Below are 25,494 nucleotides of genomic sequence, written 5' to 3'. Positions count from 1 at the left end.
AACTTAGTTTCTCTCTCTTCTTATCTCTCCCAATCTCTCCCAATCTCTCTCTCTCTCTCTCTCTCTCTCTCTCTCTCTCTCTCTCTCTCTCTCTCCCTCCAAAATGACCATTACTAGTTCCACATCTGCCTCTACCTAGCTTAGCAGCTCAGTGTAAAGAGGGTCTGTCTTTTCCAATTTTGAGGAAAAGACTGAGACAGGTGTCTGTCCCCACTCCAGTCACTGGCCAGAAATGGATCAGACGCTGCCCCTGAGCTGGAGGTGTGGTGTGTTGTCACAGAGAAGCCAGATCCTACCATAGCCCTTCTCTCCTTTGGTCCTTTGTTCTCAGTGCCCTTGATGAAATCATTCAGTCAAGACACACAGGCTGTGCAGAAGTGTATGTAGAATTAAAGAAAGAAAAAAAAAAAAATAGACGTGGTTTGCCTGGCAAGCACAAGGGCCTGAGTTCAATCTCCGGTTCCACCAAAAAAATAGACATGGAGAGAATTACCCCTTCAAGTATCTACATAGAAGCATTATGCACACAAAAGATACTTGGGTTGAAGGAACCAGGGTAATTAGGTTCCTATCAACATTGTACTTAGGAGTTACTTTGGAATTGCATGTCTTTCTGTCCTTATTAGGTAGTCAGCATTTCCTCAGGGGGCTTTAAACATGCAAGAAACTTAAGAAATTTATGAAAGATAAATTCTTAATTTAAGCCAGGACCCAGCCCAAGGCAGGAACAACTTTAAATAACATTTCCTTTCCTGGTGTCAGTGGGCTACGGGCCGTGGCAGCCAGGAATGCAGTATGCCTTGTTCTGGACAGATAGCCAGCGGGCCAGGTGTCAGGAGGACTGTGCCCAAGGTTGAGACTTAAAATGTCACTGGCTTCAGTGAGATCACTTTGAGTCTGAGACCTAACCAGTGATTACAGATGTATTAGACCTCGACATGCTTGTTTCTTTAGTTAACTGGCAATGCATACTATTTTGGACACATACCACCTTGTCCCTCAGGTTCACCAATGTCTAACTACCTGCTTTTTTTTTTTTTTTCGGTACCAGGGATTGAACTCAGGACCATGCACATGCCAGGCAGGTGCTTATGCTGCTGAGCTATTTCCCTGACCTTCACCTGCCTAAAATGTTAACTTAGCTCACCAATTGTTCACCTGGCTCACTGTCCCCAATTTCTTATGTCACCCTCTAACCACAGCAGGCTGGCTCTCCTAAACCCGTCATCAATGACCTCCAAGTCACCAGCCCCAGGAATGTCTCTCGTCCCATCTTGTTGGGCCTCTCCCACTACACCTTTTTCCTTTGTCCACAATGAAATTTATAATAAGCTTTGTTTGTATCACAGTGACCAAAGTGAAAACACATCCATCTCCCTGGCTGAGGCTGGCCCCCTGGACATTCATGCCACTCTGTCCTGGTCCTCTTTGTCCTTGTGCCAGGCCTTCTCTGTCGACTTCAGGAATATTTCTGGGCCCCGCCAGCCCCTTTCCTCTGTGCTGGTTCCTTGTCTTACTGAATTCTTGTTGTTCACTCTGCATCCTGGGCTAGATCTCTTCTTTATCACCTTCCTGATTATTTCCTCAATGCTGTCCTTTCTTCGAGTTCCAAAATGCAAAGTAAGTGCTCCTTTCTGCAGCACATATACAAAATGCAAATTAAAAATATATAAAACAAAAAGACTCTTCCAATGGCAAAGGGAATAAGCATCACCCCAACACAAATCACTTGAGATTAGAGAGTTGGTACCGTTAATAACCTTAAACCCCTAGCCCCCAGGAGCTCTCACAAGTGCAAACTGCTGGGCTTGCAGGCCTGTTGCAGTGAAGGAGGATGCCCACCAGGGGGAGCCACGTGGAGCCTCGAGGGTGTGTGTAGGAGTGCCTGGAGGACTCCTGCTGCGGAGCTGGGTTACACTGGATTACGCTGGGTTGTCGGTTGGCAGGAAAAGCAAGTAACAGCACAACTGGGTGTCTCAACAATTCTCCTGAAGAGGCTAAGGAGTCAGCAGTCACTCGTGGCTGGGGTGGCAGGGCAGGGCGACAGCTGTTCATGGTCCTTTTGGTGTCTGCTTTTGGGTGTGATTGTGTACTTGTCTGGTTTCTGTCTGTCACGGTCGCACGGCAATCACATCAGCATCTGTGACGCTGTTTGTGACGCACAGGACACACGGTGGCCTCCTTGCACACCAGGCGAGTTCTCAGGCTCCAGCGCCTTCGTGTCTCTCTCCACATTCCTGTTCTCAAACACTCCCTGGCATCCGGACCCCCCTTGTCTTCCCCCAGCCAAGCCCAGGCTCCCCTCTTCTCTGCCCATCCCCCACCCCCCACCCCCACCCTGAAGCCTCCTCACCCTCAGGTCAGCTGGGGCAGCCCTGCCCTCCTTCACCCCTGGGCTTCGCTATGCACAGAAGAACCACGTTGTTTTCTTGGGCGCTCCTCGTTCTGCAGGTATCTGCAGCGAAGTCACCACCCCTCTTCATGGGAACTCCATCTCCTGCTCCTGCCCTCCTCCTGCCTGTAGTGAGCCTTAGGTAGTATGGGTTTCAGTAGTAGTCTCTCCTGCTGTTTAGGGTCGTGTGCTGCTTAACCACTGGGACACTTCTGAGCATGTCCCCATTAGCTGGTTTTGTCACTGTGAAAACATCGTGGAGTATGTGTACTTACATAAGTCTAGATAGAGTCAGCCACTTGATGTCGCCTTTTTGCTTTATTTATTTATTTAACATATTTAGTACAGAGTCTACAGAGTCTCACTACACAGATTGAACTTGCTATCCTTCCTGTTTTTCAGCCTCCCAAGCACTGGGATTACAGGCATGCACCACCATGCCTAGTCTCAATCGCTGTTGCAGCATGCCTGAACCCTGGCCCCTGCATCTATCAAAGCAGGCGCTTTAATCCACTGAGCTATCAGGCCGGCCCAATGTCACCTTTTGATGCAACCAAGACTTAGTAAATATGACATGTAAGAGGCTGCCGCTGGTTTTACAGAGCACACAGGTTTTTTCCAGTAAACAGGGTTTAAAAAAAAATGTGTAGAGTCCTCTAAAATAACAAAAAGATAGCACAGTAAATACATGAACATGCAACACTCTCCGGCATTGTCACATATTATATATTCATCTGCCTGTACTATACAGCTGTGCAAGTAGCCCTCCACAGTGGCTTGTGTCCACCAGTATCACCATGTGAGTAATGAGCTTCTTACAGCCTTTCAGTGGCTATGACATCACTAGATAAGAGGAATTTTTCAGCCCCATGATTATCTCAGAGGACAACTGTCATACCTATTCTGCTGTGGCCTGAGCCATGGTCAGATGGCACAGGGCTGTAGACTCTCGCTACCACTGAGAAGATTCTGATGGTGGTGGTCGATTCAGTCATGCAGCTGGAGGTCAGGGTTAGCAGAGGGTGGGGACACCTTCCTGCTGCTCCTCGGTGCCCTGGGGTTATGGAGAGCCACATCAGCAGCTGCCCCTGGCCCAGAGAGTGAGCCTTTGCCAAACCTCCTCCCTTTCTTCCGTCTCTGTTCTCTCCAGATCTTCAGTGACCCGAGCCAGGGTGTAACCGAGGACATTTTCCTTACTGAGCTAAAAGTGAAGATCCAAGACTCCAAATCTCCCACAGGTGAGCATCTGCTGTCCCTTTCCCAAAGCTCACCTGGCCAGACCTCCCTTGAATTCCTCACCCAATCTCGCACCGGGGGATGACCCCCTTATCCACACCTGCGCTGTCCTGCACCTTGCCAGCTTCAGCTCCTTCCTGGCTCCTCCAGACTGAAAGGCATGTGGTCTGCATGGGGTGCCACCTCTCTATCCAGGCTGAGCTGCCAGGACAGGCCATGGGCTCCATGCCAGCCTGAGAGAGGGGAAGTCAGGCAGAGGGCTAGGGACCCGCACCTGAAGCCTCTCCTCCTCCTCCTCCAGAGGGAGCTACACCAAGAAGAAGAGGCACCCCTGACAGCCCAGGTGCTGAGCTCTCCATCTGCTACCAGAAGGTCAGTGTGCGTGGACAAGGTCAGAAGGCGGCCAAAGGTGCAGCCGATAGGAGCTGGCCTTGGGGACATGCAGGGTGGGGGATGGGGCCAATGCAGCCCCACAAAGCTCCCTCCCCTTTCTTGAAGCTGCCACTGAGATCCCAGCCTTTGGAAGGTTTTGTAGGGCTGGGGCTGGGGAGTCAAGGTGGACCCTAGCACAGGCAAAGTGACATGATTCAAGGGACAGAGGGCTGGCTGGCCACTCGCTGAAAAATATCTTCCCCACTAACTGGCCAGGTGCCTGAACTGATCTCATTGGAGACTTGTTCCTTTGGGACCAGATGTAGCCATGATCTCTGGGGCTAGGATATTCTTAAGCCTTCTTTGCAGGTGCCTCATGGGGGCAGGGACACAGGCAAGAGTCTCAGGCTGGGGCAGAAAGTGAGACTGTGGGTGTGAGATGGGCGGGGAGACCGCATCCTGAGGACCTCAGCTGCTCACTGTGATCCTCCACTCCCCTCCCTAGGCTCTGCTTAGCCACCGGCCCCGAGAGGTCACTGTTTCCCTGAGGGCCACTGGGCTGGTCCTGAAGGCCATTCCGGACAGTGACGCTGAAGGTGAGAATCTGGGAATTGGAGCAGAGAGCAAGAGAAGGGATGAGAAGGGGAACATTGGAGAGGGGAGGAGAGGGCTGAGAGCTAGGAGATGCCGGAGCCACAGCAGGGAGGCCCACCTCATCTCAGCCTTCACAGAACTCAAGCTTGCATGACCCAGCCCCGTGCTGGCCTGGCTGATACATGGGCCTTAGCCTCAGGTGGTGGTGAAGCAACCCACCCTGTCTCAAGACCCAGGACTCAGCCCCTGCAGCAGGGAGGTAGAGGGATGTAGTGCGGAGCAGTCCTGCTCAGCATTGGGCCTGCGGGCTGGGTGCATGCTGTTTAGAAATTCTGGATTTGAATGTCTTTTGTGAATCTATATGCAGGAAGTAATTTATAAGTATTAGCTGTCACTGTGAGATTACTGGTCCCGTGGATGAAAGACAAGGATTGGCAGTGCCTAGCGGTACATGCCTGTAATCTCAGCACTTGGGAGGCTGAGGCAGGAGGATTACAGGTCAGCCTGGGCTACACAGTGAGCTCAAGGCCTGAACCACATAGTGAGACCCTGACTCATGACAAAACAAAGGAGAAGGATGGCATTGCGCATTACTAACCCTTGCTTGCATTTGGTAGGGACTGGGTAGTGCTCTGTTAAAACTGAGCTCCTTGGAGCGTGTGAACTCCACGGTATAGCTATGATTAGTAGTGATACTTTATAGGAGAGGAAACTAAGGCAAAGAAAAATAACTTCCCCACAGTCACGTCTGTGAGGGAGAGTTGGAGGTAGGCACTCGCATGCCATGTTCTTCAGCACTGCCCTCTACTGTGAACCCAGCATGGCCAGCTCTCGACAGACTGGACTCCGGTGGTCACCCCACAGGAGCTGGCAGTTTAATATATTAGTCACCACTCTGTCCCTCGCGCTTAGCCCATAGTAGATATTCAGTAAACATTTGTTGAATATCAACTGTACACTAGAGAATTGTTTTTAAAAATGGGTGAATGAATGTAGACTCTTCCAGAAGACACGGTGGTTCTGTCTCTAAAATTCTCCGTGGCTTGGCTAGCATCCCACAGGACACATGTCTGTTGGTAACGCGTTTGTGTTCTTTGGGGTTTTTGTTTTCTGTTTTTGTCTCCTATGAGACAGGGTCTCTCTAAGTTGTCTGGGCTTACCTCAGGCTAGCTCAGCCCCTCCAAGGGCGTCTAGGCGCCTCAATTATCTGGACATCTGGCACAAAGAAGAAACACAAATAAAATCACTTCCTTATAAAATTACTTGCAGATGAGTTCAATTTTTTGGATGACGTTTGAAGCTCTCTCAGCAAGACATTCTTACTTGTAGTTCTTTAACACCCTGAAGGAGACAAGTAATTTTGTCAACGGCTCATGACCTACAGATGGTCACAAAGGAGTGGGGTCAAGAGGCCAGGTTTCAGGGCCAGAGGGGCCAAGTTTGAGCCTCAGCTATGTCACCTGCCTTCTGCGTGACCTTGGCCAAGTTACCTGTGACCTTTCTATTTATTTTTAATTTCTAAAATAGAGATAATTTATATACATGTAGTAAAGCCTACATGTATATAAATTAGTGATAAATGTTAGCTCTTATGATTAAAACTGTCTTCTATTTCCTTGCCAAACCCCATCAGGACTGATCTGGGGGTTCTGGAACCCTCCTTAGAAGCACAAACACCTACCAACCCTCTCTAGTTGGCAGGGAGGCCAGGGAGGGAGGGATTCAGTCTGGCAGCTGTCACACAAGCATGACTTATGACACATGATGCCCTATCAGAAAGGCAAAACACTCTCCACCTTAGTACCAATGCCCTCCTAATCACTAGCACGTCTACCTATATGACGTCTGGGCTAGGTGGGCCTTACATTCTTAGTACGCCCAGTGGTAGCAGAGAAATTCAACTGAACTTTCTTCTTTTAGGGGGGCTGGCTGTAGTGGATGAAAAAAGGCCATGGCATAGGGATTGGGACGGTGATGGTTACTGGGTCTGAGAACACTGAAACTTTGTTGACCCTCTAGGGAAAGGACACAGTTGACAAGGGAGGACCTGAACCGTGGCTGGACAGAGGCAACATCAGGAAGCGGGGCTAAGTGAGGGCAGGGTGCTAAATTGAAGGACTACCCAGAAAGATAGGCTCATGGTCATCATCTAAGACTCCCCTACTTCTCCAGAGCCCCATTCACAGCACCCCTATCTCATTCGGCTGCAGGGTCCGCTGACTGTCCCCCCGCTGCTGCTCCTGTTGTGGCTCACAAGTGTCTGAATGTCAGCGTGACAGAGGTTGTCAAGTCCTCCAACCTGGCAGGAAGGTCCTTCTCTGTAAGTCCTGGGTGGAGCAAGGAAGGGGGAGGACAGTCACCCAGGGACTTGGGAGGTAGCTGGGAGCCCCAGGGGAGGATATTCAAAGAAGGACCACCTACCTCTGGGCTTTCTACTGAAGTGGGGCCTCCCCACCAGAAGGAACTTGCTTTCCCATCAGTGTGCTTAAAATATGGAGTACCCCTTAGTCCAAGTAAGGCACATAAGGAGGCAAGGCCGCCATCTGCTGCTAAGGAGCTGAGACATCCCCAGACACCCACAAAGTGCGGGCCTGTCACCCCGGCACCACGTACAGTCGCCAGACTTACACAGCTGCAGATCAGCTGGCTCAGCGTCAGTGTTCCGGTGGCTGCCTCTCGCCCTCGGCTCTGCCCATTTGTGCCCTCTCTGACAGGTCTCTGGGCTTCACTCTACCCAGCATGCCTTTAGAGGCCTCTGATTCTTTCTGAACTGACATCTCTGACTTGAGGCACAGGCTCCAGATCAAGTTGCCTGGGCAGGCCGCGTGCCCGGTGGCAGGAGCTTCTGGAATAAATCCCGCATCCACCTTCACCAACCCCGGCCAGCTCACGACACCTCAGCTCACCCCGACCGCTGCTGTCCTCCAGCCCCGTCTCACAGTCTCTCAGGCTCTTCTTGCCTGCTTGCAATCCTCTTTCCTCTGGCTTTGACCTCACTGTCTGTACTGCTCCTCGCTCTTAACGTGGCAGCATCCTTAGGTCTTTTTCATCCTAGAAAAAAAAAAAAAAAAACAACCTTCATGTCTTGATCAGGAAGTATCAAAAACATAAAGCGACTCTACCATGACCCTTTTACATCCCTCCCTAACCCGTGCATCTTCTCCCTTCCCCTCTCAGTCAAGCATCACAAAGATGCTTCCAGAACTTTCCAGTCCCACACCCACGGCTCTCCTGCCCACCACCTGCTTACAGTGTCCCCCACTGTGGCAGAGTCACCTCCATGTGGCCAACGTCAATGGTCACCTTCTAGTCCTTCTATTCCTTTGGCCCTTTTTAAAGATACTATTTAAACCTCTATTCAAATATTCCATCATTTAACTTTTACATCATTTACCTCCATCAACTTTTTAACAAGAGTTCCATCATTTATTTGAAGAAATACGAAGTGAATTCACTGGTAATTCCAATATTTGGTCAGGATGAATATGAACATTTTCAGGTATAAAACTCTGCCTTCTTTCCTATATTTTTTACATAACTGGAAAGGACAGTGGGTGAAAGCTTGCAGTGATGTTTGTTACTGATAAATATACTAAAGTCTCATCCACATATACTGGTGGGACCTATGGTGTATGGTGTATCTATGGTGTATGTCATATGTGTTTTGTGTCATCAAATATAGTGCATTAAATATTTATTGTATAAAGCTGGGTGTGGTGGCACATGCCTGTCATCCCAGAACCTAGAAAGCCGAGGCAGGAAGATTGCTTCAAGTTGGAGTGCAGCTTGGGCTATAAAGTGAGCTTGAGGCCAGCCTGAACCGCACAGAACCCTTGTCTCAAAAACACACTAAAAGGGCTGGAGAGATGGCTCAGTGGTGGGCTGGAGAGATGGCTCAGTGGTGGGCTGGAGAGATGGCTCAGTGGTCTAAAGCCCCTACTTGAAGCAGGCTTGGCAAAGTGCAGTGACCGTGGTTCGATCCCCCAGCACCACATGCCGGCCAGCCCCAACTCCCGGGTGGGCTGAGCTGGCCACATACACACAATAAATAAATGTAATAAATAAAAATAAATAAATAAAAAAACATAAAAGTTTATCGTATGATGGTTGCATGTGCCTTATAATTATTTAAATAATTGTAAAAAAATAATAATTGTAAGCACACTGAGAATGGTTAGATATGTACTAAAAATCATGCTTTTACTTTTTTTTTTAATTCCTGGGATTTTAATCAGTCTGATGGCACCCACAGAGCATGAAGACTTTTCACATAGTTTGCCAAATTACCCTTCCAAGTTCTGCTCTCAGTGCAGTATGTCAGTGCCAGTTCTGCAGCACAATTAATGTATTAAATTGCTTTTTTTTTGTAAATTCAATTGTCAAACTTTTTCATTATTTAATGTGTATGTCTGCTAGGGATATAGCTTAGTGGTACAAGTGCCTGCCTGGCAAGTGCAAGGTCCTGTGTTCAGTTCCTGGTTAAAAAAAAGAAAGAAAAGAAAAGAAAAGAAAAGGAAAGGAAAGGAAAGGAAAGGAAAGGAAAGGAAAGGAAAGGAAAGGAAAGCAAAGAAAGGAAAGAAAGAAAGAAAGAAAGAAAGAAAGAAAGAAAGAAAGAAAGAAAGAAAGAAAGAAAGAAAGAAAGAAAAAACAAACCTGCTATTTTTGCATTTCTTCCATTACCAGTTAGTGAAGTTGAATGATTTTCATTTCTTCATTTATGTATTTCCTATTTATTTTCCCATTCTACCCCACTACTGGGGTGGCCTTGTTCAGAAATATGAGGACATTAACCCCTTCTCATATATTCTGGAAATGTTTTTCCCTGTCTTTCTTTTGAATTTGGGCCTAAAATACCTTTATATGTTCATGTAGCAAAATTTACCAATCATTTTCTTTAAATGATTTCTGGTTTTGATAAGATTATATATCATCTTTGTCTGAACACTGTTTATGACTGAAATTAAGACACACCTTAAGTTTGCATTAGGAACAAAATAGTGCTTCCCAAATGTAATGTTTTCTGATCACATCAGTTGCAAGATAATGCCTAATTTTACAAAGATTACTGTACGGGGAGGTATGTTGTAGAACTGATAAAAGTAGTATAACTATTTAACAACTTTCTAGTGGTTTATTCTTCCTTTTATGTCTGTATATATTTAGCATTTGTATTTATAGTCTGATTTATGTGGTTATGTTCTCTATAATTACTAAGAGTTCAATCCGTCTGTGTTTTGGGATTTTTAACCTCCACAGTAAAGTGATTCCTCATGTTTTTCCTCCATTGTGAGGCCTACTTTGGGATCTTTGCATTGGTTGTGGGAAACCTTGCTGCAAAAATCATCCTTCTGGGGTTGGGGAGATGGCTCAGTAGAATAAGCACCTGCCTGGCAAGGACAAGGTCCTGAGTTCAATTCCTGGTACCACAAAAACAAAAACAAAAAATCATCCTTCTAGAGAATTTGGTTTTTGCTTTTTCTAAGAGCTTCGGTGAGGTCATCGCCATATTTACTTTCAGAATACAGAGATGGAGTAAGTATGGACCCAGATCTACATCCAGCCAGGCCTGGGGTTGGGAATTTTCAGGAAAGACCTTTCATCTTCTGTCATGGCATAAGCCAAAGCACAGAGCTGCCCTGTGGGCTCCTCTTTCTGCTGCTTTTTTTCTAGCCTGGAATTTCACTGAGAAGGTAGCTATCAAGAGACCTTGAAGGAAATCTCAGCTTCTTTCTTTTTTTTCTTTCTTCTTCTTTTTTTAAAAATGTATTTAGTACAGGGTCTCACTACACAGAACAGATGGAGTGATTCTCCTGTTTTCAGCCTCTCAGGTGCTGGGATTATAGGTGCACCCCACCACGCCTAGTCTCAGTCACCATCTCAGGGTGCCCCCAGGGGCAGGGCCAGCAGAGCATGCAGGGTATGGAACCCAGTCCCTGCACCTGCCTAAGCAGGCACTTTATTCTGCTGAGCTATCTGGCTGGCCTTTTTCTTTTTTTCAGTACCAAAGATCAAACTCTGGACCTTATGCTTGCCAGGCAGGTGCTGATACCACTGAACTATCTCCCCAGCCCAGAAATCTCAGTTTCAAATCACTTCTTCATGTGGGCCCCAGGGCTTGTCTCCCACTCCCCGGGAGTTCTTGATTCCTGAGGTTAGCAAATGCCTCTGGGACAGCAAAGCATCTGACTTACATAGCTCCAACTCCTTAGGAATTTTTTGAAGTTTTCTTCATTGCCTGGTACACAATGAATGTTTTAATATCTCATGCCAACAAAAGTTTGGGTTTTCTCTGTATAGAAGGCAAAATATGTTTATTAACTCAAGCACACTGTACTATTATAATCTACACATTTTAAAAACCTTTTGTCCTCTTCATCTTTCTGAAATAGAGTGGTGTGTCGGCATTCTCTCAATGGTTTGGAGTTTGTCAGTTGCATTTCCATTTCTCAGTACCTAGATTTTCTTCTAGGTTTCATTACTGCTATTGTAAAACAGGGTGCCTTCTTATGTCCAGCCTTTATCCACAAAAGCATCTTTTATTTAGTCCATTATTTTGAACTTGTGGTAGATATTCTGTGTCTGAGGACTTGTCCCTTTCAGTTCTGGGATATGTATTCTAATACTATTTTAAAAATAGCTTCCTCTTCTTTATTTCTTTGCTGTCTCTTTCTGAAACCAGAGATAGGCAGGTGGCTAGTCCTTCTACCTGCATGCTCTACTTTTCTCATCTTTTCTCTCCCATTGCTCTTTGGGGGTGTTGTTTGGTTGGTTGGATGGTTGGTTGGTTTGGTTTGGGTTGGGTTGGGTTGGGGTTTTTTGGCTTCAGGGGAATTGACTTCCAATGCATTTATTAAATCTTCAAACATTAAGAAATATTTCTTATTATCTGGTTATTCATTTTCAACAGGACTCTACCTGCTTCATAGTATCTTATCCTTCTGAAGATAGAATAGTTTATTGCAAAATGTCTTCTGCTGAGTTGAGTGTTTCCTCTGAATTTCTGTTTGCTTGTTGTGCGCATTCAGTCTCTCAATCCCCACCACCACCCCGTCTCCAGTTCCTGGTGAGCCTGGCTGACTTTTTCAATTCAAGAGGGAGGCACTAAAAGGCCAAGTCAATGACGGGCTCCTCTGTAGGTACTCAAGTGGCTGTGGCCCTTCCCACAGAGGAAAGCCAATGTCAGCATATGTAAGTCTCTTTCCCAAGACAGCTTTATTTTACCAAAAGGCCAAGAGGAAAGGCTGCTGGTGTGGGTCACCATGGAGCAGTCGGGCCAGGTACAGGAACCTCCCTGAGCAAACTTTCACACATCCCACCACCACCCTCCACTCCATCTTCCTCCATCTGTGGCATCCCCAAGTTGACTCTGGCTCTGTTTCCCTGGTGTCTGTGGCCAGGAGAAACTTTACTGATTGGATGCCCAAGCTGAGTGGGAACTAGAAATCTCAGTTAGCTTTCCATCAGGTGACAAAACACCTGAGACAATCAGCTTACAAGGAGGGAAGATTTATTTTGCCTCACAATGTCAGAAGTTCAGCCACGGTCACTTGGCCCTGTTGCCTTTAGGCCTGTGCTGACATGGTGCATTGGGGGAGAAGCACATGGTGGTGGAGCTACTCTCCTCAAGGTGGCCAGAAAACAAGAGAGCTCACTTTTATAACAAGTCCCTCCCTCCACTGTGCTGCAAATCCTCGTGAGCGGATCAGTGTGCTCCTACATCAGAGTCCTCCTGATCCCACTGTCTCCCCGAGGCCACACCTCTGGACCTGACCACACTGGGAACAGAGCCCTCAACACTTGAACTTCCGGCATGCGTTTAAGAGCAAACATAATGGAGCTTAACTGCGCCTCCTACCGACTCTCAGCCAACTGACCCTTTGTCAGGCGTCCTCCCATCCCCACCATTTGTGGAACCCAGAGCTTCCAGCTTATAAACCTTATTCCCAGGTTTTTTATTCCTATGCTTGAGCTTCCTCTTCTATGATTAGCCATTTGCTGCCATTTTCTACTGTTTCTTTGTACCACGGTATTGTACCAGAAACTCAGGAACACCACAGACGCCTCTTCCTCTTCATTTCCCCCACCCTGTTGGTTTTCACTCCCAGATGCTTCCCAACTCTCTCCCTTCTTCACTGTCCTCCGTCTCATGATCCAGCAAGGTTGACCAACTATCCTAGTTTGCCTGGGACAGAAGAAACGTGAGATTTTTCAGTGCTAAGAATGGAAAGGGACAAGGGATCTGTTGGGGTTTTAGTGTGATCTGTTGTACCTGAGAAGACAACCCGGAATGAGGAAAAGATAGACAAGGAGGCAAGAGCTGGGTTAGGTGGTGACTCATCTGCCTCATTGGCAAGATGACCCCCTGAACAATAGTAAGGACCTTTATTTATACTTTTCCAAAGCTGCAAGACGCAAGGTTGCTTAGCGACTAATAGCCCATAATGTCTAGGCAAGATGTTTTTCTCAAGACTGAGGTATTTTGACTGCTTTATTGAATGAGACTTTATCCTGCCCTCCCACATAGGCTCAATTTCAGTGTTAGCAGCTCCCAGTACCTGACTACCTTAGGTTCAGACCTTTCATCCATCCAAGACGGCCTCCCTGACACACTTACACTCCTGAAGACCACCTTCCACACCTCTGTCCAAGTGATCTTTCTGAAATAGAACTCTGACATATCACTCCATACTTCCAACCTTTCTGTCATCTCCCATTCTCCAAAGGCAGAAAAAACTTCAGGGCTATATAGCTTTGCTCTTCTTCTTCTCTGCAACTTCAGCCACTCCCTGCAGGCTCTCCTGCTGAGTTTGAAAGTGTTCTGGCGTTTACACCTCTGTGTCTTTGCCCATGCTGTTTGCTTCCTTGGAGATCATTTTTCTCCCTTCTCTCCCCTACTCCTTCCTTTTTGTAATTTCTATCAATCCAAGAAGAGTCTCAGGCTGTTGTGTTGGTTTCCTCATTGCTGAGATGCAATAGCCAACATCCACAACTCAAAGAAGACGCTTCAGCCCATGGTTGGCTGGCTCCAGCGCTGAGGCATCACAGCAGAAGAGTGAGGTGGAGCAAATCTGCTTAGACCATGCCGCCCGGAAGCAGAGCAGAGAGGAGTGCTGGAGAAGAGGCCGGGGTCCAAAGACGTCAAGGCCATACTTCCCTGACCAGCCAGATACTCCTAGAAGGTCACTCCACCAGTCCTGGGGCAGTCCCAAGGCAATCAACCAAGACTCTGCTCTCACCACCACACGTGCCCTGGTCCTGGAGGCCTTTTCTCATGTTCTTCCCCTTCTCTGCACACCTCTCCCCTCCTCCCACTCCATGGTGAACTATGTGCCTCCCCTCTGTGCTTCCCCTAAAATCACAGGGACACATCCATGGAAGCATTTGCCTCTCTAAATGGAAAGGCAGCTCTTGAGCTCAGGGCCATGAGCTCATTCCTCCTGTTTCCTCTAGCACTCAGTGGGTCTAACTCAACAGCGGCACGCAGGGCACATTAGCAAGACCTTAGCAAGTCCTTCCTCTCTCTCTCTCTCTGAGGCAGCCTACCCACTGCAAGAGCACTGTGATTGGCTGAGAGATAGGTTGGGCTTCCATCCACCTTCCCACAGGCAGCATGCAGTTCAAGCTTTCAACAGCAAAGTGGACCCACTTACCCTTGTGTTGTGTTTCCTCTTTCTAAGTCAGTTCCTTTAAACAACCTGGCCAGGAGCTTTTTGAACTTATGGACTTGCTGCTCTGGAGACTTCCCTTTGTCCCTGCTCTGATCTGCTGGGGGGTGGGTAAGGGTCTAATAGCTGTGCTCTCCTCTTGGAACCTAGTAGGTCCATGTCCATGTTCTCTTCAGATGCATCAGTGGATAAACACTGTGCAGCTAAGGCAAGTTCATGGTGAGCTGCGACAAGGATGTTTCCACTTTGGAGAATAGTTGGGTAAGGCTTGTGGCTAGGGCTTGTAGCTGGCCTGGCAAATTTAGGGCTCAGCAAAGATATGACTGGGTGAACTGAAAGCTTGGTACGGAACAGCAATGGTAAATAAGGCAAGAACAGAGGAATCGGGATTCTAGGATGTGAAAGGCAGGAAGCTGCCAAGAGAGAACAGGAGGCAACTGGTAGCATTTGCCCAGCCCCTCATCTAGTGGAGAACCACACCCTTTGCAAATTCCCAAGCTGGCCCTCTCCCCTGGCCTCCTCAGTGGCATTTGTTGACTGTAGTTAAGACTTCTGCCAGTTCAAAGCCTTGGAGGTAGGGTGTGTCTAAGCCTATGGGCTACAATGGAGAAATGAAAGACATCTGCCTGCCCTACAAGCAGGTAGGAAGAGGCCCTGAGTGTGGTTGATTATCTAGAGAGCAGGGTCAGGCCCGGCCAGCAGCTGCCTGAGGTAGGGGAAATAGCACAGAGTTGGGAGTCAGCTAGCCAGGCCCCGCCCCTGCCACTGTGCAACCTTCAGCTGGTCACGTCCAATCCCTCCTGGCCTCAGTCTCCTTACCTGCAGGAACCCTGATTCCCTCACCAGGCCCAGTTAGGGCCACAGACTGAAGCACCTGGCTTCCTCCATGCCTCAGCTCCTGCAGGACCACATTCCTTGCAGCCTTTCTAGTTATTTCTGGAAGATTACTGATGATTCCCTAGTGTTTTCAGATGGAGGATTCGAAGGAAGTTGTTTCTAGGTTCTTACACAAAGAATGGAGCAGGACACATATTCAAAGTGAGTAACAAGAGCAAGAGTAACAATGAGAAGATCTCATGGCCCTGATCAGGGAAGGTCCTGGGGTTATGGGAGGATGTGTAGCTGGGGATTTATAGAAAACCTGGCCCAACAAGGGCCCTGCCTCAGCCCACTCATCAAGAGGGAGTTTGGATCATACAAGGTTTTCAGAGGAAGTGTCATGGTGTCCAAAGCCAGGGTCCCATACTTTCGGTTTTGTTTCTGCCTGAAAGTCTTGAGGAACAGATGCACAGGACGATCTTTATCCATTCGTTTCCTGATGTTCTGATACAGTTGCCCTTGCTCTACTCTACTTGGTGTCTCAAGCCTTTGCCCCATCACTTTCCACTGTTGACTTGTCCTTGCTCTACCTCCTATTGCCTAGTCTTGACCACCCTCTGGTTAGTTGGCCAGTTAGTGCCCGCTGAGCTCCACTGTGTGCCCTCTGCCCAATGCACCCCCGGATAGGAGCTTCAGGGCACCGTGGCTGTTGACCACCACTTCAAATGCACAGCCAGGATTCCCCCATTCCCTTGCCACCTTCTGCCATGGGCTCCCCCTTGGCTTCTGGAGAATCTGATACATCTTTGTACTTTTACTCATAATCCACCTGTTTAGATTGACATGTGTATGGGGATGAAGAGGCTTAGCCTAGGAGACAAACGAAAAACAGGAAGAATCCACAGTGGCTCTCCTCCCTCTTTGGCAACTGGGACCACTGTTTATGCTTGGCTACTTCTTGGAAATTACAGTTAATAGCAATAAATAACCAACATTAATACTGATAGGTTCTCGGTGCAGCAGAGAAACAGGCAGAAGGAAGAAGGGAAAGGGGCTTTATTTTCTTTGAGAACACAGGAGAGAAAGTGGGGAAGGATGAGGAATTGTCTCTTTCTCAATTGGAACAAGGGGAGGCTGAGGCTTTTATGGCCTTTTGCCTGGGGTAGAGTTTGGGGGGGATGTTTAGATATACCCAAGGGAGCTTGACTGGGGGTCTTACCCTCAGGTGGCAGGAAGGGTGGAAGTAAAGTTATGTCCTGGCCTAAGTTGGAGAAGAAAGGGGAGGTGGTCTTGGGAAGATGGACTTTTGTTTTAAGGGCATTGGTCATATTAGATGGCCACCATAATGACTTTAGCAATTCATACTAGGACCAGAACCTATCAAATACATCTATCACTGTGTCTCAGGTGCTATTCCAAGCACTTAAAATATACTATCTCATTTCATCTGCAGAGCAGTCCTATAAGGTAGTTATTATTATCAGTATGAATTTTTTCTAGATAGCGCAAAGTAAGAAATATGCTGCAACACACATAGCTAATAAATGGCAGAGCTAGGATTAAAACTTGGGCAGTGTAGCCTAGAGACTGCTTTTGATCCTCCTCCTGGGACATCCTTCCACACTCTGCTCACAGGCTTCTCACCACCCTCCTCCACTCCTACAAGAGTCCAGCTGAAAGTCCAGACATACTTGACCCCTTCCTCAACCGAGGTTGAAGTGGCTGCTGTCCTCTGTGATGAAGCCTTGGACTGACTCAGTGGTTCTCAGACTTGCCTGTGGTCCACTCCAGGCTACTTCAATTGGACTATTTAGTTTTATATATGATTCCTATAAGCAGCCAAGGTTGAGAATACTCGAGTGAATCAGACACCCAGGCCTCCTGCATCTCCAGAGTTCTGTGGCTATGAATTGCCAAAGTTGCTGCCTGTGTGTGGAGTGAGTCAGAGATGCAAAAAGGTCCTTTGTAAACCACACAGGCACCCATGCTGCCCTCAGTCCTCAGCCCCATGGGAGAGGCCTCTGCAGAGCTGCCTTTTCTGACTGGGGCTTGAAAGATTGCTGTGGGATGCTTTTCTCTGGCCTCACCTAAGGTTTAGGGGTACTCAGCTGCTTTCTACACCCTCTGTCAATGTCCCCAGTAAATAGTTTTATATGCAATTTAATACTTAGAACTGGGGTCTGGACTTACAAACCCTGAAAGGATTTCCAAGTCCCACACTTAGAAATATGACTGTCATATAGGAGGTGCTCAGGAAATACTTTTTGAATAAATCAGTATCAAATATAGGACACACTAGCATAGTATTCTAGCGTGTTTAAATCTGAGATCCGCAGGTTGGGAAAAGCACTCTAGAAACAATGTGAATCTCAGGACAAGTGGGAGGCTGTTGATGCGGTGTGGTCACTGCCAAGATTCACTTGCAGTGAAAGAGCCAGGGACCCTGTGGGCTGGGTGGAAGATACACACCAGACCCCAGAGAGAAGATAATGAGGGCAGAGCCATCTGCTTAACAAAGGTGACACTTACATATTCATTAATTCTCTCCCTTCCTCCCTCCCTCCCTTCATCCCTCCTTTCCTTCCTCCCTTCTGTTGTAGACAGTGACAAACACCTTTCGGACCTCCAGCATCCAGATCCAGAGCCAAGACCAGAGGCTGCTGATGCTACTGCTGGACAAAGACCATCGGCGCACTTTCAGGGATGTGGTCAGGTAAGCTGAGCCTGCCACCACTAATGCTCCAAGCCCCATGGGCAAACCTAAGCCAAGGCCAGCTCCTTTGCCTGCTAGCCCAGGACACCTTGTCAGAGGTAGAGCCAGCAGCCAGGTGGATATGGACTCAGGCCACTGCCCTATCTCTTGAATTTGGGAAGAAGAAGCAAATGAATGGCTGACACTAGGCAAAGACTGACATTAAATGTTCCCAAGATTCCTATAGGCACATGCACCCCAAAGCCCTCCTGATCCCACCCTCTTTGCTGGCGCTGGCCCATCCCACCCAGGATACCCCCTGCAGCATCTGTGCCACAGCTGATATGACCCTTTTGGGTTTCCATAGGAATGTATGCTTAGTTACGGAAGCAAACACAGAGACACGGCCAACTCAACATAGGCATCTTCCTCCTTGCCTAGATAGACAAGTTCATGGCATTTTTTCCCTTCCTGACTCATCCTGTTCTTTCTGTGTGGCCCTCTTCTATACATCCTGATAATGGGTCTACCTTTCAAATGTCCTGGACAGATCTGATCTTTGAGGTGAGTCCTCTTAGCTTGTCTCTTTCCACCAGATTTGAAGTGGGCCCCTGCCCAGAGCCATGTTCCAGGACCCAGAAGTCCAAGATGTCCTGGCTCAGTCCACATGGACAGAAGGAGATGGAACCAGCCCAGTCCACATCCAAACCCCTTCTCATGCCCATCAACACATTCTCTGGCATCATCCAATGAGGGGCCTAAGAAGAGGGAAATGCTAACCTCACACAACTCCCCGGCACTCACACTGCTGGCCACAATGAGCCTTGCTCCATGGGCAGCTCTGGTTTTGACTAGGAATCAGTGAGGGCCTGGGACCCCAGGGAGCCTGCCCTGCAGGTGTGTGAGGGAGAAGGACCCCCATAAAAGCCAGAAGATTAGTCCGGCAAAGCAGTGACTCTCTGAGGGCACACAGCCCTGCTCCGCCCAAGAATGCCCACTCCTATTTTTTTTTTGTTTTGTTAATGTATTTGGTTGTTATAAGATCTCACTACGCAGCTTGGACTCGTGGTAATCCTCCTGCTTTCAGCCTCTCCAGGCTGGGATTACAGACATGCACCACTACAACCAGACTCTGGCTCAGCCAGCCCTGGGGGCAGGCTGGTGCAGCATGTGGTGCTGGGGAGCGAACCACAGTCCCTGCACTTGCTTAAGCTTGCCTAAGCAGGCACCTTAGTCTGTTTAGCTATCTCACTGGCCCACCCACTTTTATTTTTATTCTCAACTCCCACTTCTCCCGCTGCCATTGGCCCACTCAGGCTCTCCACTCAGCCTTAAAACCAAGGTCAGAGCTGCTGTGTAGCCTGAGCCCTGTGGCTGAGGGAGTCAGAAGCAGATAAAGCCCATTGTACTTGCTCCCTCCCATCTGCAGCCAGGGAGTCTCCCGGTGGAGAAGAGAATGTCAGAGTCAATAAACACACACTAATGTGTTTTTGTTCTTGTCTAATACTGAATAATATTCACGTTTCAATGGAATGCAGGTAGCAGTTCTTCATATAACCCAGTGAATCTGCATGGGCCAGATGATGGTTTTGTCAAGTATTAACTGCTATGTTGTCTCCCCTGGTCCCTTCTCTCTTCATTCTCCTTAACTCAAGGGTTCTCTTGACCAGCACCATCTGCAAATAGGTTGGGGGTGCAAGATAGTTTCAAGGAGCCAAACATTAAAGACTTCAAAATTCTTAGTATCTAAGTTTAAGAACTTGCATCCATGTGTAAAATAGTAGAGATTAATAATCCAGCCCCAGGGGCTGGAGAGATGGCTCAGTGGTCTAAATCACCTACTTGAAACAAGCTTGGCAAAGCACAGGGACCGCGGTTCGATCCCCCAGCACCACATGCCAGCCAGCCCCGCCCCCTGGTGGGCTGAGCTGGCCACACACACACACAATAAATAAATGTAATAAATAAAAATAAATAAATAATTTAAAAAAAAGAATACAAGATCTTAAAAAAAATAAAAAATAAAAAAATAATAATCCAGCCCCAGTATTTGCCCACTTTTAGGTCCAGCTGAAGGACTAAGGGCAGGGGAGCAGAGCACTAGGACTTGACCTATCCCTGTTACCTGGACAGAGTGCCCTGGGATGGTGGCTGTGGGGCAGAGGTGGTAGAAGAATTCCTTTAAAATTTGGGGGCCCTAGAGTAGAGAGGTGGGCACTTTACTCTTGGCCTCATTGCCCCTGAAGGAGGGGCAAGTCTTACATCCTCAACACCATGCAGAAGAGTATAGGAAGCACTGCCCAGGGCCCTTGGATCCATGGATTCAGAGGTACCCCTAGAGAAATTCAGGCAGCAAAGGGTTTGCAAGATTGCCAGAAGCAAGTAAGTCTAACAAGTCTCAGACAATAAAGGTGCAGTTGTGAGCAGCAGGGTGACACACAGCATCTGAAGTCCAGATGTGGACCTGGGCACCTGATAAACAGCGGTGCAGTGAAGCACCTGCCTCCTAGTGCAGATGAACCCAGGGAAGTTTAGCAGCAAGATGTGGATGGATGTTATAACCTCCCCTGAGGCTTTCGTAGGCAGGGCCTTGGGAGGAGAGGAAGTAGAGAGCGTCCTCTTTAGGACGGAGGTGTGTCTCAACTTGAAAGCTCTATAATTAGTGCTCTTTTGTGAACTTACCTGGAAATGGCTAGCTTTTATTTCTTCTGCACTGAGGAGATACTAACTGCTTCATGGCAACTTGAACCATCATAATCATTAAGTATTAAAATAAATATTTGCAGAGTTTGCCAGCTTTTCAGGTTAGGCAAGGGCTCTGGGGCTCCTCTACAACTACCTCTCTAGCAGTTACAATGAAAACAAGTCTTAGGCCAAATTCTGATACACATGCAGCTAGACGGGTGTTAGCAAGCTTCTCTCTTCACCCCACCCCAAGCAGGCACTCTAGGCAAACCTTGCATGAGTTTCCTGAATCAGTGCCTGGACACTGGACCACTCTGGAGCTAAGCCTAGAAATCCAAAAGGTTTTGAGTGCTGGACTCTCTACATTCTTTTTTGGAATAATTCTTTTTATTTTATGAAAAAATGTTTTTTAAAATTTTATAATAGTTGGTCTGGGGAGATACCTCAGCAGTCTAAGTGCCTGCCCGGCAAGCACAAGGACCCAAGTTCAATCCCCAGTACCGCATGCTGTGCTGGCCCCTGAACAGCAGGCTCATGGTGCCTGCCGGAAACCAGGCATGGTGGTGCACACCTGCAATTCCGGTGCTGAGACAGGAGGATCCCTACAAGTCTGAGCTGTAGTAACACCCTGTACCAACTAACTAAATGAATAATTTTTAAAAGAATAAATAGATTTTATAACAAAATTATGGAATAACAGTTAATATACTGTGTATCATTATCTTTACTTTATATCCTGTTTATGTGAGGAAATGCCTCTGAAAAAATGTGTACAGGTGACTTGGATGTCAGTAATTTCACCAGAGAAAAAACTATTATACTAGTTAACAAAGCTAGCAACTGGTACTGAAGTGCTAACATTAGCTGCCGCTGAAACATTTTGCTTGTTTGCTTGCTTGAGACAGGATCTTGCTATTCAGCCCAGGCTAGCCTTGAACTCCTGGTCCACCTGCCTAGTACCAGGATTACACAGGTAGGCCACTATACGGGGCTCCAGCTAACCACCTCCACGGGTGCAACTCCACCCCATAGGTGTAGCTCAGAACGCCCCAGTGCAAACGTGCTGTCCTGAAGCTGTGATATGCCCCTGGGACAGGATCTGAGGGCCCTCAGCTGTCAGTCCTCGTTAGAGATTGTCCCAACTGCAGAAAATTGTGTTACGCAATGTCCTGCCTCTTCCCTGAAAATTTCGCATGCAGTGAAACAGTTCTAGGCCCTGGTAACCAAAATACTGGCTGCCTTCCTGGAGCTGCGGCTCTGTTGAACCCACAACAAACAAGGTAAATGCATGGAATACAAACCGAAGTGCATTCACTAATCAAGTACTATGGAGAAAAAGTTGAGAAGGGAAAGGTATGTCTTGGAGATAGGATGAGGAATTCCACTTAGGGTGGACAGGGGTGATTGCTAGGAGGGGGTCCCTGATCAAGGCATTGGAGTAAACACCTGAGGAAGACGAGGGATGGCGCCTCCTGAACATCTTTCATTCCATTCTCGCTCCCTCACCCCTGACTCTGACCCTTACAGTTTTACTTGTCTGAGTTCAAGGCTCACAGATCAGAGATTTAGCCCAGATTTCTAGGTGACCCAGGGCAGCCAGTGGGGAAGCAAATCCCCTGACACAGCTGCAAGAGTTTTCCACAGACGTCGGACTAGCCCTTCGCGCACCTGCGCATGTCCAGGCAGGTGGGGCAGCCCGAGGCTTCAGAACGCGGCAGGTGCGCCTGCAGGTGTGTGGGTCCCGCCTCCGCGGCACCGCCCCCTCGGGGCGGGGTCACTTCCGGGCCAGTGGCCGGACATGGGCGGCGGTTTACCGGGTGACGGTGGCTCTGCCCGAGGTCGGATACGGAGTCCAGCGCGCCCCGCCGGACATGGGGCCGCGTCCTCCCCGGCCTGCGCTGCGCTCGCCCTGCGCCCAGCTCTGCCCTCCTCCAGTCTGACGGAGCGGGGCAGCCATGAGCGCCAACCCCCAGTGGGACGTCAGCCGGGCGCTGGGGGTGGCCAGGCTCTTCCATCTGGTATGTGGGGTCCGGGATGCCTGCGTGACCCCGTTCCTCACGCTCTACCTGAGGCAGCTGGGCTTGGCCGCGCCCTGGGTGGGCATCCTAATGGGAAGCAAGCTCCTGGTCGCAGCCTGCTGGAGTCCCTTCTGTGCCTTCCTGGCCAAAAGCTGCCAGAAAAGGAGAGCATTTCTGGTAGGCTCGCTGCTCGGCTCGGCGGGAGCCAGCCTCTTGATGGTCCTGGTCCCGCCGCTGGACGGAGATGTGCTGCACGGCTCTTGCAATAAAAGCAGCGGCATGACTGCCAGAGTCCTGCCACCAGGTGCCACGCTCACTGGGACCATCCCCTCCCCGCGAGATTCTGCCTCAACCCACCCCGCAGGGCTGCCCAGCCGCCCAGTCGGGAGGAAGCTGAAAGGTCAGGAAGCCTCAGACTTCACAGTTGGACCTGGAGAAAGTGAACAAGAAACTTTGGAGGGGCTGCGCTTAGTGAGCTCACCTGAAGGAGCTAGGACCGCACCCCACACTCTCCAACCCTTCACTTCAGGAGTGAAAGCCGATCCCTGGGAAGGTGCTTCTGAGGCAGGCGCAGAAGCTGCCCTCCTCCTTCCCCAAGAGGCAGTGCTGGGCCGTCCAGCCAGTGCCTCGGAGGCCAAGGGGGAAGCCTTGTCCCTTGAGCTTTCCGAGGGCTTGCAGTGGACTTTCCTCCTCGCCTTGGGCTTCATAGTGTCCTGGGAACTGCTGGCAGCCCCTCTGGAGCAGGTGGCTAGTGACAGCCTTTATGAATACCTAGATTTTGTTGATGCCTCTGACCGATACGGAAGTCTGGGGCTCTGGAGGTTACTGGGCATGGCAGCAGGTGTGTGTGGCATCGCAGCCTTCATGGGGCGACTGGACTGCTTCCTGATGACAAGTGGCCCTCGGGGTGTGGTGTGCTTCTATGGCTACGCACTGGTCAGCACCCTGGCCCTACTGGTGAGCACTACCTTTCCTGTCCCCACCTACCAGCAGCAGGAGCCTGGCTACAAAACCATCAAAGCCCTGTCTCTCCTAGGGGGTGACCCCCACCTCTTCCTCCTGGCCCTCACAGTTCTTTTGGTAGGAGTTGTCACCAGTACAGTGCAGAACTTTCTCTTCTGGCACATGGAGGATCACGGCAGCAGTGAGCTGGTCATGGGCTTCTCCGTGGCCCTCAGTTTGCTGGGGGAGATTCTGCTCTACCCACTTAAGACCATGTTGCTTCGAAAACTGTCCAGGGTGGGCGCAGTGGGGCTGGGCTTGGGATGCCTCGCTGGGCAGCTGCTGTACTACTCTTTCCTCTGGAGCTGGTGGTCGGTCCTCCCTATTCAGATCCTGAGTGCCATCAGCCATGGGGTCTTGTGGTGGGCCGTGGAGGCCTCTGCGGAGGACTTGGCCACCCCTGGCATGGAGAGGCCTCTGAGTACCATGTTCCGGGGCCACTTCCACAGGGGCGGCTGCAGCCTGGGCAGTTTTGTGGGCGGTTTCCTGGCAATGCGCTTCAGCCTGGTGGTACTGTACCGCACCTGCTGTGTGGGCCTGTTGCTCTGGCTGGCTGTGTTCCTCTCCATCCAGCCCAGGCTGCCCCAAGAGCGGAAGATCAACTACTCCAAGCTGCTGGCTGTGGACAGCAGCGACACCAGTGACTCTGAGCCGGGGTCAGAACGTGACTGGCTGGTTAAGGCCATGAAAGAGGAGCCCTCAGACCGGAGGAGCTGAGAGCAGGTCACAGTGCACAGATCTGGGAAGGAACTGGTGTGTTGGACAAAATTCACTCTTCTGGGAACAGAAACCCACCCTGGGTTGCAAAGACCTTGGGGATAGAAGGCACTACTATTGTAAGGGCATGATTTTTTTTGACTTTTCTAGTGGAAGGTAATCAGACAATTTTGTCATTAAATCATTTTAAAATAATGGAGGAAGAATGCATTTGCTTTAAAAAAAAAAAAAGTACATTTGTATTCACTCTACTTTGACATACTTTAGTCCACTGAGCTGTCAGGCCAGCCCTACAGCTTTTTTTTTTTTTTTTTTTTCAGTACTGGCAATCAAACTCAGGACCTTGTACTTGCCAGGCAGGCACTTATGCCACTAAGCTTATCCCCAGTCCCTTTTAAGTTTTTTTTGTTTAGTTTTGTTTTGGTTTGGTTTTGTGCCAGGTCTTACTACACAGCTCAGACTTGTAGTGATCCTCCTGATTCCTGACTCCCTAGTGCTGGTATTACAGGCGTGCGCCACCATACCTGGACTCCATTGTGGGCTCAGCGTGCCCAGGGGCGGGGCTGTTGCAGCATGCAGTGCCAGGAATCGAACCCTGGCCCCTGCGCTTACCTAAGCAAACACTTAGTTCACTGAACTAGACCACCAGCCCCCTTGGAGGCCCATATTATGCATGCAGACTTAGCTGTCTGATTGGATTAGGGTGTGGCAGTCTCCTTGGTAGGAGCTACAGGTACTGTTCTTGTGCCCAGCCTCTTCTGGAGGGCCCTCCTTTTCCCCCAGAGAAAGGCCCTTTATTTCAGAGGCCAGTTCCTAAAGTCCAGTTCTTCTCCCTGATAATCAAGTAAATAGGACATTGGTTTTAGAAGGGGCCTCACTGTGCAGTAGAATAATTCACAACTGGAGAAAGGGAAGAGCCACACGATTGTCCACCCAGTCAGACATTTTCTAGAACTTTCTCCTTCAGTGCTCACTAAGAAGCTTTAGTATACAGATAACCAACCCAAAAGTACCTCTGCAGCAAACCACAAAGATACATTTGTCTCCTGTAAGGGGCCTAGGGATAGGCAGTCCAGAGCTGGTGAAACTGCTCAGTGACACCACTGGGGACCTAGAACCCTTGCGTCTCTTAGTTCCATCACTCAGCTTGTAGGTTCTCCCTACCATAGTTATCCTCATTGTAACAAGATGGCTGCTGCATCTCGAGACCTCTTGTCTATGTCCCAGGTAGGAAGAGACAATAGGACAACAAGGAAAACAGGATCAGGGGAGCAAAAGTCTTCCTGAACTCCTCAGCTGACT

General features: G+C 48.9%; 2 protein-coding genes across 4 annotated transcripts in view; both read left to right on the top strand.

Moving 5' to 3' along the window:
• Pik3r6 (phosphoinositide-3-kinase regulatory subunit 6) overlaps positions 1-18,820 on the top strand; it is a 60,334-nt gene extending 41,514 nt beyond the window's left edge. For 2 of the 3 annotated variants that reach the window (XM_023723484.1, XM_023723483.1), the window contains 6 exons: positions 3,543-3,630; positions 3,930-4,000; positions 4,506-4,596; positions 6,805-6,914; positions 17,679-17,791; positions 18,367-18,820. In XM_023723484.1, coding sequence (XP_023579252.1) covers positions 3,543-3,630; positions 3,930-4,000; positions 4,506-4,596; positions 6,805-6,914; positions 17,679-17,791; positions 18,367-18,523 — 630 coding nt within the window. In that variant the 3' untranslated portion in view covers positions 18,524-18,820. Of the gene's footprint in view, positions 1-3,542; positions 3,631-3,929; positions 4,001-4,505; positions 4,597-6,804; positions 6,915-7,308; positions 7,376-17,678; positions 17,792-18,366 lie in introns of those variants that run through there. The other variant, XM_023723485.1, reaches the window with a different exon arrangement.
• Positions 18,821-21,181: 2,361 nt separating this feature from the next.
• Mfsd6l (major facilitator superfamily domain containing 6 like) lies at positions 21,182-24,378 on the top strand. Its single transcript, XM_004638532.2, has one exon. It carries the CDS (start codon positions 22,411-22,413, stop codon positions 24,190-24,192), a length of 1,782 nt encoding a protein of 593 aa, XP_004638589.1. The 5' UTR covers positions 21,182-22,410; the 3' UTR covers positions 24,193-24,378.
• The last annotated feature ends 1,116 nt before the right edge of the window (positions 24,379-25,494 follow it).

Source organism: Octodon degus, unplaced genomic scaffold (assembly GCF_000260255.1).
Source record: "Octodon degus isolate 3935 unplaced genomic scaffold, OctDeg1.0 scaffold00098, whole genome shotgun sequence".
Lineage (NCBI taxonomy): Eukaryota > Metazoa > Chordata > Mammalia > Rodentia > Octodontidae > Octodon > Octodon degus.
The sequence above is the reverse complement of the archived record's forward strand: the minus strand, read 5'-3'. Positions and strand labels throughout refer to the sequence as shown.

Excerpts from the sequence above, each read along its gene's own strand:
- Mfsd6l (XM_004638532.2), top strand. The coding sequence starts at position 22,411 with ATGAGCGCCAACCCCCAGTGGGACGTCAGCCGGGCGCTGGGGGTGGCC.